The 17,971-nt window shown below is 40.5% G+C and overlaps 1 protein-coding gene across 2 annotated transcripts in view; it reads left to right on the forward strand.

Annotated features, from left to right (window-relative positions):
* Positions 1-17,971, forward strand: part of NTN4 (netrin 4) — a 130,091-nt gene that overhangs the window by 89,068 nt on the left and 23,052 nt on the right. For both annotated transcript variants that reach the window (XM_030819798.1, XM_004089146.3), the window contains exons 6-7: positions 15,244-15,457; positions 16,134-16,249. In XM_030819798.1, the coding sequence (XP_030675658.1) occupies positions 15,244-15,457; positions 16,134-16,249 (330 nt within the window). The remainder of the gene's footprint in view (positions 1-15,243; positions 15,458-16,133; positions 16,250-17,971) is intronic.

A 17,971-nucleotide genomic window follows, 5' to 3' on the forward strand; every position in this document is an offset into this window, starting at 1 on the left:
AAAAGATTAAATAACACATATTGAAATTCACCAAAAAAGGAGAAGCTACGATTTTTTTAAATTTTTTATTTTTGTTTTTGAGGCAAAGTCTCACTCTATCGCCCAGGCTGGAGTGCAGTGGCATGAACATGGCTCATTGCAGCCTCAAACTCCTGGGCTCAAGCAATTCTCCCGCCTCAGCCTTCTGAGTAGCTGGGACTACAGGCATGTGCCATCATGCCCAGCTAATTTTTTTATTTTTTATTTTTAGTATAGACAGGGTCTCACTATGTTGCCCAGGCTGGTCTTGAACTCCTGAGCTCAAGTGATCATCCCACCTTGGCCTCCTAAAGTGCTGGGATTACAGGCTGGAGCCACTACACCTAGCCAAAACTTTACAAATGTGACAAAATCAGTCACATTTGGGAAGAGAAGTGGACGAGGTCATGAAATTCTCTAAAATGTCTTCCAAGCAGAAAGTGGAATTCAGCAATTCACTGAATAAATAAATAGTATACCATTCTACTTTTGATGAGGACATGTAATAATCAAGCAAACAATTAGAAAATATCAAAATCTTCAGAAAGTCTGGACAAAATTAGAAGGAGCATAAAGAAGAGAATGAGCATTTGGTGAATGGCTGTCATGGACCAGGCCTCATGCTAGGTAATTTAGCAATGTTTATGTGCTAAGTTATAGCTTTATGTGCTATATTTTCTATTTTACAAATGAAGACACTGAGACTTAAATTGATTACAGTTATCCCTGTTCCTCCATCTGCAGTATCCCCGAGGGATTGGTTCCAGGATCCCTGAGGATACCAAAATTCATGGATGCTCAAGTCCCTTATACGAAATGGCTTAGTATTTTCATATAACCTATCCACACCCCCCTGTATACTGTAAATCATCTCTAGGTTACTTATAATACCTAATACAATGTAAATGCTATGTAAATAGTTGTTATACTGTAGTGTTTAGTTGTATTGTTGTATTGCTATTTTTTATTGGGTTTCTTCTCAAATATTTTTGATCCGCAGTGGGTTGATTCTATGGATGCTGAATCCACAGATGTTGAGGGATGACTGTATATAATTTGCCCATGTTCACATGGCTGGTCAGTGCCAAGGCCGGGATTTGAACCCAGGTTAGTCTGACTACAAAGATCCAATGACCTACAAAGATCCAAAGAACTGTATTACACACTGTGACCCAGTTAATGACAACAGAATCAAAACCCAAAGGAAGAAATAATAAGATATATATTTTAAAGGCAAAAATAATTTTTAAAGAATCTAGTTTTTTAAAAAAAAAAAAAAAAACAAAGTAAAAGCCTTTAGTTTTGTAAGGCCCTGCTTACTGATAAATAGCCATGTAGTATTTGAATCTAAAGAACTGAATTCATCCTAAGGAATCTTAGTACAGGAAAGATGGAAATGACTGGAGAATATTCCAGATAGGCCAACAAAAACCATCGAGAAAAGAGAGATACTAATGAATAAGTGTGAAAGATGATAAATATTGTCAGATTAACCAGGAAATTTCTCAAGGATACTACAGCAACTTTCTATAAATACTCAAAAGGTGTAAGGGGGAAGCAGAGGTGTGGCAAAAAACACTTTCCTTGAACAAAGAGTTCTAATTAGATATAATTGGGTGAAAGGAATTTCAGATTGATTAATGTGAAAGAAATTTTGCTGCCAGTGAAAGGTACTTAGGGTGGAGAATGTCTCCTATCAAGTTAGAATAAATAACTTTTTTTTTTTTTTTTTTGAGACAGGGTTTTTGCTCTGTCACCCAGGCTGAATGGAGTGCAATGGCAGGATCACAGCTCACTGCAGCCTTGACCTCTTGGATTTAAATAATCTTCCCATCTCAGCCTCTCGAGTAGTTAGGACTACACGCACATGCCACCACACTCAGCTAGTTTTTTTTTTTTTATTTTTTGTAGAGAGGGGCTCTTGCAATGTTGCCCAGGCTGGTCTTGAACTCCTGGGCTCAAGTGAACCTCTGGCCTCAACCTCCTAAAGTACTGAGGTTACAGGTGTGAGCCACCACGCCTGGAAAGAACTTTTCTTACAAAAAATAAATAATAAAGCTGGACTGAGTGAAACATTAAATATAGGATATAGTCTTGCTCTGGGAAGGTGCAGAATAATCTGCTTTGTTTTGACCATTTAAGTTTATCATAGATTTGTTGGGGTGGTTTTCTGTTTCTAGTATCCAGTATCCAGTATTGCAATCCTGTGATATTAAGATACTATTAATAGAAACCTATAAAGAGTAGTATGGACCTTCTAGGAGGTTCATCAAAATATAAAATCATTTCATGGTTGTTGCTTATTAAGAGGCACATTCATTTATTAATGCAACAAAGATGAGTAAGTTGCTAAAATGGGTCAGGCATTGTCCTAGGTTTGGGGGATACAGTGATAAAAAGATGTGGTTCCTATCCTCTAGCCCTTCACAGTGTACTACAGTGACAACAGTGAGGTGAAAAATCAGAACAAGATTATTGGAGGCCAAAAGATCATCAATTATTAAGAAATATTTTTTAAATGACACGAATCATTCAATTTAAAAAACTCAACCTAGATTTATTCAGTGCCTCTCATGTGGCAGGCCTATTCTAGTCACTATCTATACAACAAAATAGTCTCTATCCTCATGGAAATAGACTCTAAATAAATTTACCCAAGTAAATATGTAATTAAAAGCTATAATAAGTGTTGTAAAAAAAAAAAAAAGGAGAGCATGACAGATCATGGCAGGATGAATCGCGTCAGTTCAAAGGCAAGATTGAAGATAGACATAGTCAATAGGGTTTGTTTCTCCAAAGGAAAGAGGAGCTAGGGATAACTCCAGTTCCTGGCTAGGTGCCTGCATAGATTGGAAATACAGGAGGCTGAACAGGTGGAAAAATAAGTAAGTAAGTAAGTAAGGAAGGAAGGAAGGAAGGAAGGAAGGAAGGAAGGAAAGAAAGGGAGGGAGGAAGGAAAAGGGGAAGGGGAAGAAAAGGAAAGAGGGAGGGAGGGAAAGAAAGAAAAGAGAAAAGAAGAGAGGGAGGGAAGGAGGGAGGGAGAGAATGGTGCACCCAAGTTTTCCCATGAAAAAATATGTCTGTATATGCAAAAGTGCTTTCTTCAGTTTTAATTGAAGTAGCAAATCAGGAATATAAAATTGGCTTTTTAGCTGCCTAAGATCTCTTAGATATACCCAGGAATAAATAGTAACTGGCCCAGCTATAACTAGTAAACAGGAAAGGAATGATACAGAAATTAAATAGGGAATCTGAGCAGTAGTCACATAGCAAAGCATTAAAAATAAAGGATATGGCTGGGTGCCTGTAATCCCAGCATTTTGGGAGGCTGAGGCGGCAGATCACTTGAGGTCAGGAGTTCAAGACCAGCCTGGCCAACATGGTGAAACCCTGTCTCTACTAAAAATACAAAAATTAGCCAGGTGTGGTGGCACACACCTGTAACCCCAGCTACTCAGGAGGCTGAGGCATGAGAATCACTTGAACCCAGGAGGTGGAGGTTGCAGTAAACCAAGATCACGCCGTTGCACTCCAGCCTGGGCGACAGAGCAAGACTTGTCTCAAAATAAAATAAAATAAAGGCTATGACTTTTGTATTTATTTGCATTATGCATTTAAATGTGTATAGAAGACAGGAAACATACTTAAATACTGTACATTTATTTTTTAAAGCTTTAGAGGCAGATCTCATGCATCCTACCCCTCTTTTGGGTAGGATGTACAAAAACTCAGGAGACACTGAACTTCAGTAAATGAAAGGCAAATCATAATTCAGATTTTTTTCTTAATAGACTGATTCAAGCATAATTTTTTTTTTTGATATCTCGCTCTGTCACCCAGGTTAGTGTGCAGTGGCGTGATCTCAGCTCACTGCAACCTCCACCTCCCGGGTTCAAACAATTCTTGTGCCTCATCTTCCCAAGTAGCTGGGATTACAGGTTTGCACCACCACGCCCAGGTAATTTTTGTATTTTGAGTAGAGACGGGGTTTCACCATGATGACCAGACTGGTCTTGAACGCCTGGCCTCAAGTGATTTACCTGCCTTGGCCTCCCAAAGTGCTGGGATTACAGGCGTGAGCCATCACGCCTGGCCATAATTTTATTTGAAATTAAATACCCCTTGAATATTGTGGAACTAGCTACCATTGAACATAATGTATATAACATTGCAAGGATCAATAGAAAAATGTTCCCTAGGATAGTAAAGGGGTACCACATGGCCTTTCACAGAGTAAAGCACATTTACAACTTTTTCTTATTTTTTTTATAGCTTTTCATCCACTAGCAAAAATAGTTGATAGCAGAAGGAAAGAAGAAAACAGTGCCAAAAAGAAAAAAAGATAAAAGATCTCATTTTTTCTACTATTTAACTTCACACTTTATTTATATATAACAGTTTAAATTGTGTCCTTTCTTCTTAAAAGCTGTGTCTCGAAATCATCTCCTGTAAGTCCCCCTTGCTCTAAGAATTCAGCAGGCAGCTGGGCAGCTTTTGGAATGACTTCGCTATTAAAAGTCCCCCTCAGAAATTCTGTAGGGCCTTGGCCTTTTCAGGAGAAAACAATTGTTGGGAGCCTGGAGGTGCTGCCGAGGGAGTGGCCACACCGAAGGAGTGGCTGCTGGAGTCGTGGTGAAAGATCTTGACAAGCAGCTTCTTTCCCAGCTAAGGGCCTTGAACTTTGAGTTCTGTTTTTAGAAAAGCTAAATCAGGAGCAAATACTTTTAGGGTATTTTTCTCCCAGTGTAGCTTTTATAACAAAATAACAAAAGTTAGAGCCATCAGGTAATATTAAGGGAGGCCAGTGTCAGAGCGGTAAGATGCTGAATTCCATTGGTGGTTTCGACAGTGAGCCTGAGATCACAGATCACTCCCTCAGTGGAAGACAGGCCGACTCCTAGAGTTCTAGTGGAAGGTGGGAATAAAGATGAACCGGCAGCAATTACCTCCTTTGATTCCACCATCAAAGGCTATAGCAATCCCTTCAGAATAAAGGGAGCCATAATGGTTCCATTATGTTCCTGTTTTGTGCTTATGTTTGTATACTTTTTATATTCATGCAGGTTGGTCGCTGTGACTCTTGTCCTATATGACATTTCAGGGCAGCAGGACCATAGATCACACCCTCCTTTTTTTCAACATACTCTGATCCACAAAATGAGAGTAATAGGTTAATTTTTTTTCTTTTTTTTGAGACAGGGTCTCACTCTTATCATCCAGGCTGGAGTGCAGTGGCATGATCTCGGCTCACTGCAGCCTCCGCTTCCCAGGTTCAAGCAATTCTCCTGCCTCAGCCTCCTGAGTATTTGGGATTACAGGGACGCACCACCATACCCAGCTGTTTTTGTGTTTTTAGTAGAGATGGACTTTCGCCATGTTTCTCAGGCTGGTCTCGAAATCCTGACCTTAAGCGATCTGCCTGCCTCGCCCTCGCAAAGTGCTGTGATTCCAGGCATGAGCTTCCACACCTGGCCAATAGGTTAATTTTTTTTGTCCAAGGAAAGGAATATATAACAGGAGAGTAACTTAATTCCATAGAACTTAGAGTAGTCAAGAAAGCAGTGTTCCTCTCTGATACAAAGGCAAGGAGGCTGTTTTGAAAGCCAGTTAGATCATTAGTTTCCTTTAAAAAAAAACCATATCTACAATGAGGCAGTTCGTTGCTCCTGTATTCTCATGCACCCTGAACTACCTCGGGTATAATGCTTACTGCCCTGTCATTATCTACACTTCTCTCTTCCCTCACTCACGAGATATGACTTTTTGTAGTCATCTTTGTATCTTCGGCCCCTAGCATAGTTCATGTTAACCTTAAAGTTCAATAACCCTTTGGTAACGTTGCGAGTGAATGAATGAGAGTGGTGAGCATTTTTATACAAATACGTTTCATGTAGATAATAATATCCTTTTTTTTTAGCATTTGGTGCCACTAGATGCCTGATACATTGCTAAATGTTTACATACATGATCTCAAACCTCACAAAACATCCCTGTGGCTTCCTCCATTAATGAGAAAACTGACAGCTGAAGTAGTTAATTTCACAAAGTCTTGTAAATAATAAGCCTCATCACCAGAATCTAGTTCTGGTTAGAATCTAGTCATCTAGTCTGATTCCCAAGCTTGTATTCTTACCAACTTTATTATATTGCCTCTATTTTATTTTCTGTCTTCTAAGAAATCGTACAGCAAATTTCCAAACAACTGTATTTATTGTCAGCCTTTGTGATTGATACAAATATTAGTTTTAGAGCCTTATGCATGCACAAGATATTTGAAAATGTGTCCATCCATCGTTTCATTAACAGATGTGTTTCCTGCTAGAAAGTCCTACACAGCAGCATTGCCTCCTTTTCTGTAAATGCTGCAGGGACCCTGCTTCACTTTCAGATATATTGCTGCAAACATATAACTATAGATAAAATTTCTATCGTATTCAGCAATTATCTAAATTCATTACTTGAAGGGAATCTGTTGTGAAATCTTTTGTAAAGTACTCATTTCCTCTACCTCATCTGTTTCAAAACTTTTGCACTGTTACCATCGATTTTCTTCCAGTAGAACACTTGAGTAAAGAAGGTACCAGCCGGGCACAGTAGCTCACGCCTGTAATCCCAGCAGTTTGGGAGGCTGAGGTGAGTGGATCACCTGAGGTCAGGAGTTTGAGACCAGTCTGGCCAGCATGGTAAAACCCCATCTCTACTAAAAATACAAAAATTAGCTGGGCGTGGTGGCGGGTACCTGTAATCCCAGCTACTCGGGAGGCTGAGGCAGGAGATCACTTGGACCCGGGAGGCAGAGGTTGCAGTGAGCCAAGATCACACCATTGCACTCCAACCTGGGCGACAAGAGCAAAACTCTGTCCCCAAAAAAAAAAGGTACTATTCAAAGTAAGTCTCATGCATTATTGACGAACTCTTGTGAAAATATCCGGATATTAAATTGACATTTTTAATAATTTTGTTTTGCCACCATGGTTGTGGGTGAGAGCAGGTTAGGGCAGATGTTTTGGGGGGAAAATGATGACTCCAGTGATGAATGGTTCGCCACCTAGACAAGCCATACAGCTTCTAAATATACCTGGTTACCACTCAATGTAATATTTTGGCTCTTAAGGACAGTTCACCACAGCTGTGAACACTAAAAATTATAATGAAAAGAATAATTAATGTCAGCATAATAGTATATGATGATGGTTCAACTGTTGGGTCTAACAAGAAGACAGGCCAGGCATGGTGGCTCATGCCTGTAATCCCAACACTTTGGGAGGCTGAGGCAGGTGGATAACTTGAGGTCAGGAGGTCAAGGCCAGCCTGACCAACTGGCAAAACCCCATCTCTACTAAAAATACCACAATTAGCCAGGCGTGGTGGCACATGCCTGTAATCCCAGCTACTCAGGAGGCTGAGGCATGAGAATAGCTTGAACCTGGGAGGCGGAGGTTGTAGTCAGCCAAGATTACGCCACACACTCTAGCCTGAGCAACAGAGCAAGTCTCTGTCTCAAAAAACAAACAAACAACAACAAAGACAAAGCTGAAGTTAAGAACTTATGTCACTCTTGGTCATAACTTTGACATTTATTGTGAAAAAAATAAGTTATTGGGTTGCGTTTTAGAATCAACAATTAGTAAGAAATATATGTTGGGGAATCAGAACTGAACCAGAACCTGAGGAGATCCTTTTTCCTTCCAAACAAGAAGAAAATATGTTTCCATTTTAGAAGAAAATAAGAAATGTAGATTGTATGTGTCATATTGACTCCTATCAAGCTTCAGGAAGTAAGTATGCAAGGCAGACCTCGGTGTGAGTCTTGAAAACGTATGCCATGAAAGACGTCAGGGCCTTCGGCCTGGAGCTAGTTCTGCATAGTTTCCAAATGGTATCTTTATCGTGTAATTATGTGAGAAGTCACACTGACAGAAATCTACTAGCACATATGACAGAAACACATTCTTCTCTGGCCGTTCCTGAAATGAGTGTAGCTTTTAAAATATATGGTAGAAGGGAGAGGTCAACTCCTGGAAACGCTTGAATTTTCTATTAGAGGAAAAGATAGGAGTGGTGGACTACCATATATTACCATAGAAGGGGTTCTTATAATATCTTTCTTCTGGCTAAATCTTTCCTATCTGCTTTAAGAACCAAATTGACTTGACTGAGTGATATAGTAACTATAGGTTTTGTCATCTCAAAATTATATTATTTTCATACTAGATTATGTCATTTCATTTTAAGTAATGTCTATGCTGTTTTGAATATAGCATTTTGATATATTCATATTGCATATTATATAATCCAAATGAATTATTTCTTAATTAGAAACAAACCATAAATCAATAGTGCTTTGATACTTTAAGAGAAAAATGCCTAAATGTTCTCATAATAAAAACCAAGTGAAGAAAAAAAATTAGGAAATTTAATGTAGAGACAGTGATTGCCATAACTGTATGATTATAAAGATGTTCTCCTTAGAACCTCAGTGTTTTAGAGGCAAAATCTTTACTTTCCTCCGATATTAAGATTTTTTAAAATCTTGGAATAATTCTTTTAAACTTGGGATCTCTTCAAGGACCAAGACTATTTTATTCAAGTTAGATCCCTAGCAATTTGCACAGTACTTAGCACATAGCAGGTACTCATTAAATGTTTGTTGAGTAAGTGAATGGGTAAATAAACACTGCCTTAAATACACACATTATTGGCCTTTCAAACAATGTCTCCTATGCCATTTTCCTCCATTGTCCTTTGTAAATAGTGCTTATATCATGGCCTTTTAATTCAGTTCAAGGGTCATTTCTGAGCAGCTGTAATCTACCATTTGCTAATGTCTTACTAAGTGCTAGTGACATACATTATCTCTGGTTTAGTCCTCAACAAAACCTGGTAAAATAGAAATGTGGGGCTCAGAAAGGTAAAATAAATTTCAGCTAGGAGCTAAACTCAAGTCTGCCTCCACTAAGCACTGCAGGGGATAGGTGAGTGAGGCCCATGCTCCACTTCAAAGGGCTTACAGACTGGTGTGATAGACAAAGAAAACCTCCAATTGCCTAATGCAAAGTAGAATGTGATCAGAGCTATAAGAAGAAATGTTTCTTTAAAGCACTGGAGGGTTACGAAGAAAGGGTAAATCATACTCAACTGCATTGGAATAAGGAATGATTTCTAAAAGAAGGTGGACCTGTCCCTTGTGGGCAAGTGGAGCTACTGCCCTGGCTTCACATTTGGTGAGGTGGGAGGGGGTGGCAGAGGAAAGGGTGCTGAACCCAACTTTTCTTTTCTGAATATCATTGTATGTCAAAAGTTCTGTCTTTAACATGGAAGATACCAACAGAGCTCCTACCTTGAGCATGCTAACCCCCCCAGATGGTTGAATTGCAGCAACCCTTAGGGGTGACATTAGATACAGGTTTTGAAGGACATATAGAATTTTGAAAGATTGTTATGGGAAGAAAGATTTCACTATTGAAATTAATAAAGGCAAAGAAACAAGAAAGATGGAGGGTGTGTCTAGAAATTGTCCCAATTAATTAGAACAAGGGCTATATGCAAGAGAATAATGAGAGGAAGGACTGGAAAAGTAGGCTAGGGCTCTGCTATGAAGGACCTTACATGTTTGGCTAAGGAGTGACCACATTTTGGAAACTACAAATGCTTCATAAACATTAGAATTATTATTATTAACATTTGTTGGTTGAATGAGTGAATCAATGAATGAGATTCTAATAAATGAATGAATATGAGGTTATCCAAGAAGATAATTCATACCTTTTGCAGAAGAAGCAACATTTCATGCTCTATTATAGTGGTTCTCAATGAAAGAGAGCTTACGGGGAGGGGTGGTGGGGGGAAGGTTGCACAGATGTTAGAAATTTTTTACAAACCTCACACATTCATACTGGTTTGAGAACCATGGCTGTAATGATTATTGGTTAAAGAGATGAAAGAGAGATGTAAACAGTAGCACAGTACACCATCAGGGCCTGTATTTCTCCAGCTTCTGTTCTCACAAAAGTCGCCAATGACCTCCTGATTGATGGTGTTACTGGCCTATTGTCCAACGTATGTGACTTGAGCATTCTGCATTGTTTGACACTGTTAACTGCTTGAAACTTTCTCATCCTTTGGCTTCTTTTTTTTTTTTTCTCCTCCTTCTCTACCTTCTCCTTAATAATCTTTTTGCAAGTTATTGCTCCTCCAACTGCCAGTACCTATGGATGTTTCCACCATGTTCTATCCTTGATCATCTTCTCACTCTACACACCGTCCCTGGAAAGTTTCATCTAGCCCTCCTAATTTCAACTGCCATTGGGTGACAACTCTCAAAACTTTATTTGTGACCCCAACTTTTCTCCTAAGTGTCAGAATATTTCCAGGATATATTTAAGATAGCCTTGAAGCATCTCAAGCTTAATGTGTTTGATCCCAAACTCATTCTTTTTCCCTTCCTTCCCTATCTCCACCCTCAACATGGATCTATCTGCCCCAAATTTCTCTAGTCCTCTCTTCTAGATCTTTGTGAATAATGTCACTAATCATTCAGTTTCATGAACTAGACACCTGAAAATCTTCCCCAATTTCTATTTGTCCCTCAAAAACTCTTTCTTCCTCTTCCAGATGATCTCCAAACCCTATCCATTCTAACTTTAAAAAATAAGTTTTTCATATCCAAACTTACCTCCCATTCCCACACCTACTGTCTTAGTCATTTCCTTGCTGTCTCTCTTTTCTTTGATTATCCTGCCACCAGCCTCTCCCCACTCTAGTCTATGCAATGCCTCCAAAGTGTCTGTCAAAATTCAATTGTAACCGTGCCATAATTCTGCTTTATAACTTCTTATGATTCATTATGCCCATAGGACAAAATTCAACCTCCAAAGCTAGGCAATTCTACAACCTGCAATCCTATCACCATCCAACCTGACTCTACAGCTTTTATTCTGCCTCATCTCCTTCAACTGCTTTCTACTCAGTGTACACTCAGGCACACTAAACTTCTCACATTCCCCACATGAGCCCTTTCACATAGGATTCCCACAGCCTGGAATGTCCTCCAGGTCAATTACACAAATGCTAATTAGGGCATCTATGATGTACCAGACACTGTTCTGGGGCCCCAAAAACAAAAATAAGAAGATAAAGATCCTTCTGTCAATGAATTCAGACTCTACTAGTAAGGGAGACAGGCATATCAACAAATAATTTTTTTAAGAAGCTGTTTTGTGGCTGGGCGTGGTGGCTCACGTCTGTAATTCCAGCACTTTGGGAGGCTGACTCAGACAGATAACTTGACGTCAGGAGTTCAAGACCAGCCTGGCCAACATGGTGAAACTCCATCTCTATTAAAAATACAAAATATAGCCAGGTATGGTGGCGGGCACCTATAATCCCAGCTACTTGGGAGGCTGAGGCAGGAGAATAGATTGAACCCGGGTGACAGAGATTGCAGTGAGCCAAGATCACAACACTGCACTACACCCTGGGCAGTAAAGCAAGACTCCATCACAAAAAAACAAACAAACAAAAAGGCTTTTTCCCTAAATTATTTTTACATGGAATGTCTCAAACAGATTTAAGGCTGCAAACTTGTTAAATTTTATAATCATTTGCTTTTCAAAGTGAAACTCAAAAATACTTAAAAATAGCTGTAACATTCGCATTAGGAAAGATGATGTTTATTCCAGTTTGCATTTTTATGGTGAAATAAAATCCTTTTCCAATGAAAAAAAAAACAATAATGATGCACCGTGATAGGCACAAAATAGAAATATATGCAAAGAGGCAGCACAGAGGAGAGAGTGGCTGTCTGGAGGGAGTGGGACAAGAAATCCTGTCAGAATCTAGATGGACAAGGCGGGGAAAGGCCACACAGGCATGGCCAAGGGCCAGGGGCACTGAGGCATCAGAGAGTGTAGCATTTCCAGGAAGCAGTAAGAGCTGCCACACAATGCAGAAACATAAAATGCAGTAGGGATGAATGGTACGCCCAAGACGGTCAACTGTATGGTGTGTGTTTCTTACCACAATTTATTTATGAAAAATTTATTTTAAAAAGATGCACTGGGGAAAGTGTCTAAAGACTGAGCTGGAATCAGCAATTGGCTTCCTTGCCCTCCTTTACTTTTCTTTTCTTTCTTTCTTTCTTTTTTTTTTTTTTTTTTTTTTTTGAGACAGAGTCTTGCTCTGTCACCCAGGCTGGAGGGCAGTGGTACAATCTCTGCTCATTGCAACCTTGGCCTCCCAGGTTCAAGCGATTCTCCTGCCTCAGCCTCCCGAGTAGCTGGGACTACAGGCGTGCGCCATCACGCCCAGCTAATGTTTGTATTTTAGTAGAGATGAGGTTTCACCATGTTGGCCAGGCTGGCCTCGATCTCCTGACCTCAAGTGATCCACCTGCCTCGGCCCCCCAACATGCAGGGATTACAGGTGTGAGCCACCACACCCAGCCCCTTGCCCTCCTTTTCAACTTGCAAACTCCTATTCATCTTTTACGAACTGGCTCAGATCACTAAATGACCCCTCCTTTGTGGATCCCACCTGATTCCCTCAGCCTGTATTGCCTTCATCTTTCCTCTGTGTTCCCACAGTGTTTTTTATGTATACCTCTGTTACAGCACATCACATGTATGGAAATCTTTTATTTAATTCTCTGTTTCCCCCACAAGACTATAAGTTCCCTGAGGGCTGGCACCATTTCTCAGATAAACATAGGTCCTGTATCTCTATAAGAATTATCTGACAGGCACAGTGGCTCACACCTGTAATCCCAACACTTGGGAGGCCAAGGCAAGAGGATCGCTTGAGCCCAGGAGTTCAGGACCGCCTGAGCAACATAGTGACACCCTGTCTCTACAAAAAAAAAAAAAAAAAATTAAAAATCAGCCAGGTGTGCTGGCATGTGCCCATAGTCCCAGCTACTTGGGAGGCTGAGGTGGGAGGATCTCTTGAGCCTGGGAGGTCGAGGCTGCAGTGAGCAGTGATGTACCATTGCACTTCAGCCTGGGTGACAGAGTGAAACTTTCTCTAAAGAAAAAAAAAGAATTATCTATTGGATTAATTAGTTAATTAATTTACTATTAATCATGTACCAGACATCACACTAACTACTTTGCATACATAATCTCTTTTTATCCTTACCACTGCATGAGGATAGGTCCTATTTTTATTTTCATTACAGATAAGGGAACTGAGATGAGAGCCTAGGTATCTTGCTCAAAGTCACACAGTTAGTCTGTAGTGGATATTTGAAGCCAAACTGATATTTTAAAGGAAAAATAATCAATAAAAGAAGTTTCCAAGGGGAAAAAGTAGAGAACAGAGTTGAGAATATTAGTTGAGAAGGTGCAGCATGAAGAACTGGCTTCAGTGTGTGACACTGTGCGATGCACCTTGCTGAAGTAGTTTCATTTAAAATCATGTCAACTGCATGAACTCTCCATGAGATGTAGATACCACAGTAAGGAAACCAAGATTCAGGAAAGTTATTATTTCTCGCCTGAGGTCACAGAGGCTCTGGGAGGCAGAGCTGTCAACCAAGGTTTCTCCCAGCATTTCTCACTTGATTCTCAGAGAAAGCAGTGGGAAGATGAAAAAGATTTTGAAATGGAGAAAAGATTATCCAGAGGACCCTACCGGTGAATTAGAATCAGACTAAGTGGGTAGGTTGATTGAGAAGCCTAGGGAATTTCTGAGACAGCCACTGTGAGAAATATATGTTTTTTTAAATCCAGGTGAAATTGAATAAATAGAGTTGATAGGCCAGGCAGAGTGGCTCACGCCTGTAATCAATCCCAGCACTTTGGGAGGTCGAGGTGGGCAGATCGCTTGAGTCCAGGAGTTTGAGACCAGCCTGGACATGGTGAAACCCCATCTCTACAAAAAATACAAAAATTGGCTGGGCGTAGTGGCGTGTGCCTGTAGTCCCAGCTACCTGGGAGGCTGAAGCAGGAGGATTGTTTGAGCCCAAGAAGTTGAGGCTACAGTGAGTGGAGTTAGCACCACTGCATTCCAGCCTGGAACAAGAAAAGACCCTGTCTCAAAAAAGCAAAAATAGAGTTGATGAGCATTGGTTTGGAGATCCAACTGAAGTTAGGACTCATTAATTTGTGATAAGCCCAAAAAGCACATTTCACACATACATATATATATGAAAAAAGTGTGTATATATGTATGTATACAAACACCTATATATACACTTTGTTCAACTATTTTTGCCATCCCAAGAACAAAGAAACAGCTACAGGTTGTCAGACTGTGAGCAATAAGCAATTCCGGGAGTAGGGAGAGGGCTGAGGAGAAGGACTTTTGACTAGTATTAAAGACTTATGGCCAAGCGCAGTGTCTCACACCTGTAGCCCCAGCACTTAGGAGGCCAAGGTGAGAGGATTGCTTGAGGCCAGGAGTTCGAGACTAGCCTGGGCAAAATAGCAAGAACTTGCCTCTACAAAAAAAATTGTTTTTTTAATTAGCCAGGTATGATGGTGCCAGCTTGTAGTCCCAGCTACTGGGGAGACTAAGGCAGGAGGATTGCTTGAGCTCAGGAGCTTGAGGCTGCAATGAGCCATGGGGGTACCACTGCACTCTGGTCTTGGTGATAGAGTGAGACCCTCTCTCTCGAAAAAAAGAGAAAAGCTCCTCAAAAGAGCTATCTGTTCACATGCTCGAATTCCTCTACTCCCATTCTCCCCTGAATCCTCTTCCACTGGGTTCCCCTCTCACTATGTATTACACTCAAACTCTTCCTGTGAAGAACACCAACAGCCTTTGTGCTGTTCAATGCAATACTCCATCACATACCCCATCTTCTTTGACCTTTCAACATCTGCCACAGCTGATGCTGCCCTCCTCCTTGAAACCTTCTTTGGCTTCCAGAACACTATACTCTCATGACGTCTTTTCCTTTCTCACTGAATCCTTCCACTCTGTCTTCTTTGCTGGTTCGTCCTCATCACCCCAACCAAAGGGCATTCATATTTCATGCCTTCCATATTAGGATAAATTATGTGTTTATTTTTGCAGCAGACATGCTTTTCTGATTATATCTCGCTTCTCTGTCATTTAATTAGCTTTCATTCTCTGAGCATACACTCACTGGCTAAAGGAGGAGTCTCAGAAATATGCTGTGTGGTAAAGGGAAGCCACTTGGGGATGGTCAAGCCTAATGTTCACACGGGTGATCTACAGTCAGTCTTTGATCCTTGCGTGTCCTCTCTGTCCTCTCTGTTGTAGCGTGTTCCTGCCATCCAGTAGGATCAGCTGTCCTTCCTGCCAACTCAGTGACCTTCTGCGACCCCAGCAATGGTGACTGCCCTTGCAAGCCTGGGGTGGCAGGGCGACATTGTGACAGGTGCATGGTGGGATACTGGGGCTTCGGAGACTATGGCTGTCGACCATGTGACTGTGCGGGGAGCTGTGACCCTATCAGCGGAGACTGCATCAGCAGGTGAATGTGCAAGGCTCTTGCTCTCAGCTGCATGTATTTCAGGCTCTTTTGAAAACCTATAGTGATTTGGAAAATCTTGCATTCTGTTAATGGAGCAAAGATGTATTTGCACATCTCTTTCAAAGAATTGTTGTCAGGCTGGGCGTGGTGGCTCACACCTGTTATTCCAACACTTTGGGAGGCTGAGGCGGGTGGATCGCCTGAGGTCAGGAGTTCGAGACCAGCCTGGCCAACATGATGAAACCCCATCTCTACTAAAAATACAAAAAAATTAGCTGGGCATGGTGGTAGGTGCCAGTAATCCCAGCTACTCAGGAGGCTGAGGCAGGAGAATCACTTGAACCTGGAAGGTGGAGTTTGCAATGAGCCAAGATTGCACCATTGCACTCCAGCCTGGGCAACAAGAGTAAAACTCCGTTTTAAAACAAAACAAAACCAAACCAATAATTTTTGTCTAATTACAAACTCAAGTAATTTGTTCTTGCAAGATTCTAGAGATCATCTAGTTCATTTTGCAAAATAATTATTTGTCTTCACAATAGTTCCTTAAAACACTATTTCTGGAAAAAGGAAGAATGGGAAGGTAGAAGATAAGGTTTAAATCTCTATAGGTTCATTTCTATACAAGTTCTAAAAAATTCCTGAATACGTTCTTTATCATCTTCTCTTTTGTTAGCCACACAGACATAGACTGGTATCATGAAGTTCCTGACTTCCGTCCCGTGCACAATAAGAGTGAACCAGCCTGGGAGTGGGAGGATGCGCAGGGGTTTTCTGCACTTCTACACTCAGGTGAGATGGATGTAACCAGGCATCATATTTTCAGGTCTGGTCTTATGTAACAGTGATAACGTGACAAACCAGCGTCCAGCTTTTGGATCCTATGAGGGGAACTCTTTAGTTCTGGGGTTTCATGGTATAATAAAGTAGTGGATCCCATAAGTATGAAACTGTAAAATATAGCTAAGGGGTATTTTAACACCTTTTTGTTTCTTTTCTGATGATTAGAGTAATATATGTAGTTGGTATAGAAAATTTGGAAAATGCAAAACATCATAGTAAAAAAAAAAAAAAGGTCACCCAAAATCTCATTATTCCACTGTTAATACTTTGGTATGTTTTTCTCACTCTAAAACACAGTTAAGAGCCTACTGAGTGGGGTGAGTATAATCCCAGCATTTTGGGAGACCAAGGCAGAAGGATTGCTTAAGGCTAAGGGTTCCAGACCAGCCTGGGAAACATAGCAAGAGTTATCTCTACAAAAATAAAAAGTTAGCCCAGTGTGGTGGCGCACGCCTGTAGTCCCAGCTACTTGGGAGGCTGAGGTGGGAGGATCACTTGAGCGGTCAAGGCTGCAGTGAGCTCTGATCGTGCCACTGCATTCCACCTGGGTAACAGAGCAAGACCTTGTCTCAAAAAAAAAAAAAAAATGCCTACTGAATATATTAGGTTTGGAAACTTACAGATCCATTGAAAGGAAAAATATTCTTATAAACCTAGCTTAACTTAATAGGTACAAAGCAAAAGCCAGATGTGAACTCCTTATGTTTATAGCTTTTTTACAACTAGAAAGCAAAATTAATTCTACAAACTAAATATAAGCCAAATAATGAAGTCAAAAAAATCAAATTAATGACATTAACCGAATATGAAAAATGATCTGTACCGAAGCCAAAACACTGCTCACTGCATAAATATAGCTCTTTGAGTTTACTCAATATGGGCTCCTATTTCCTCTGACTCAATTTCCCTATGACATTGTTCTGTTTCTTCTTTTGAAGGGCATGCTGTGCTAGTGGTATGAATTCTCAGTTTCTGTGTTCATCTTGCCTCTATTCTTTTCTTGTAGAAAAGCAAGTGATTATATTTAGCACTAACTTGCTCCTTAACACAAACTCAAATGTGGCATGAAACCTTGCGTCAACACTTGGCTATAAAGTGCTCACCGAATGCTCCAAATTAAACTCACAGCAAGTTAAATATATTTTATTATGAAACATTACAAGTAGTAAAAATGTTATGCAATGAGCACCCATACACACCTTCAAAGGGTTAGCAAATCTCACACTTTGCCATAATTGTTTCATATTCTCATTTAGGTTATAAAATGTTACAGATGCTTTTGAAGTCCCTGATGTACCAGCCACAAGCCCAGTTGCCTCCCTTTGTCCACAGAATAACCACAATGGTGAACTTGGTATTGATCATCCACTTTCATGTCTTTACTATTTTATTACCTATATATATATTGAGTATTTCAGAATTCCATGCACATGATATCTTATCTACTCTTTTTTTTTTTTTTTTTTTTTGAGACAGAGTCTCGCGCTGTCACCCAGGCTGGAGTGCAGTGGCATGATCTTGGCTCACTGCAACCTCCACCTTCTGGGTTCAAGTGATTCTCCTGCCTCAGCCTCCCGAGCAGCTGGGATTACAGGTGCCCACCATCACGCCTGGCTAATTTTTTGTATTTTCAGTAGAGACGGGGTTTCACTCTGTTGGGCAGGCTGGTCT

Source organism: Nomascus leucogenys, chromosome 10, assembly GCF_006542625.1.
Source record: "Nomascus leucogenys isolate Asia chromosome 10, Asia_NLE_v1, whole genome shotgun sequence".
Taxonomy (NCBI): domain Eukaryota; kingdom Metazoa; phylum Chordata; class Mammalia; order Primates; family Hylobatidae; genus Nomascus; species Nomascus leucogenys.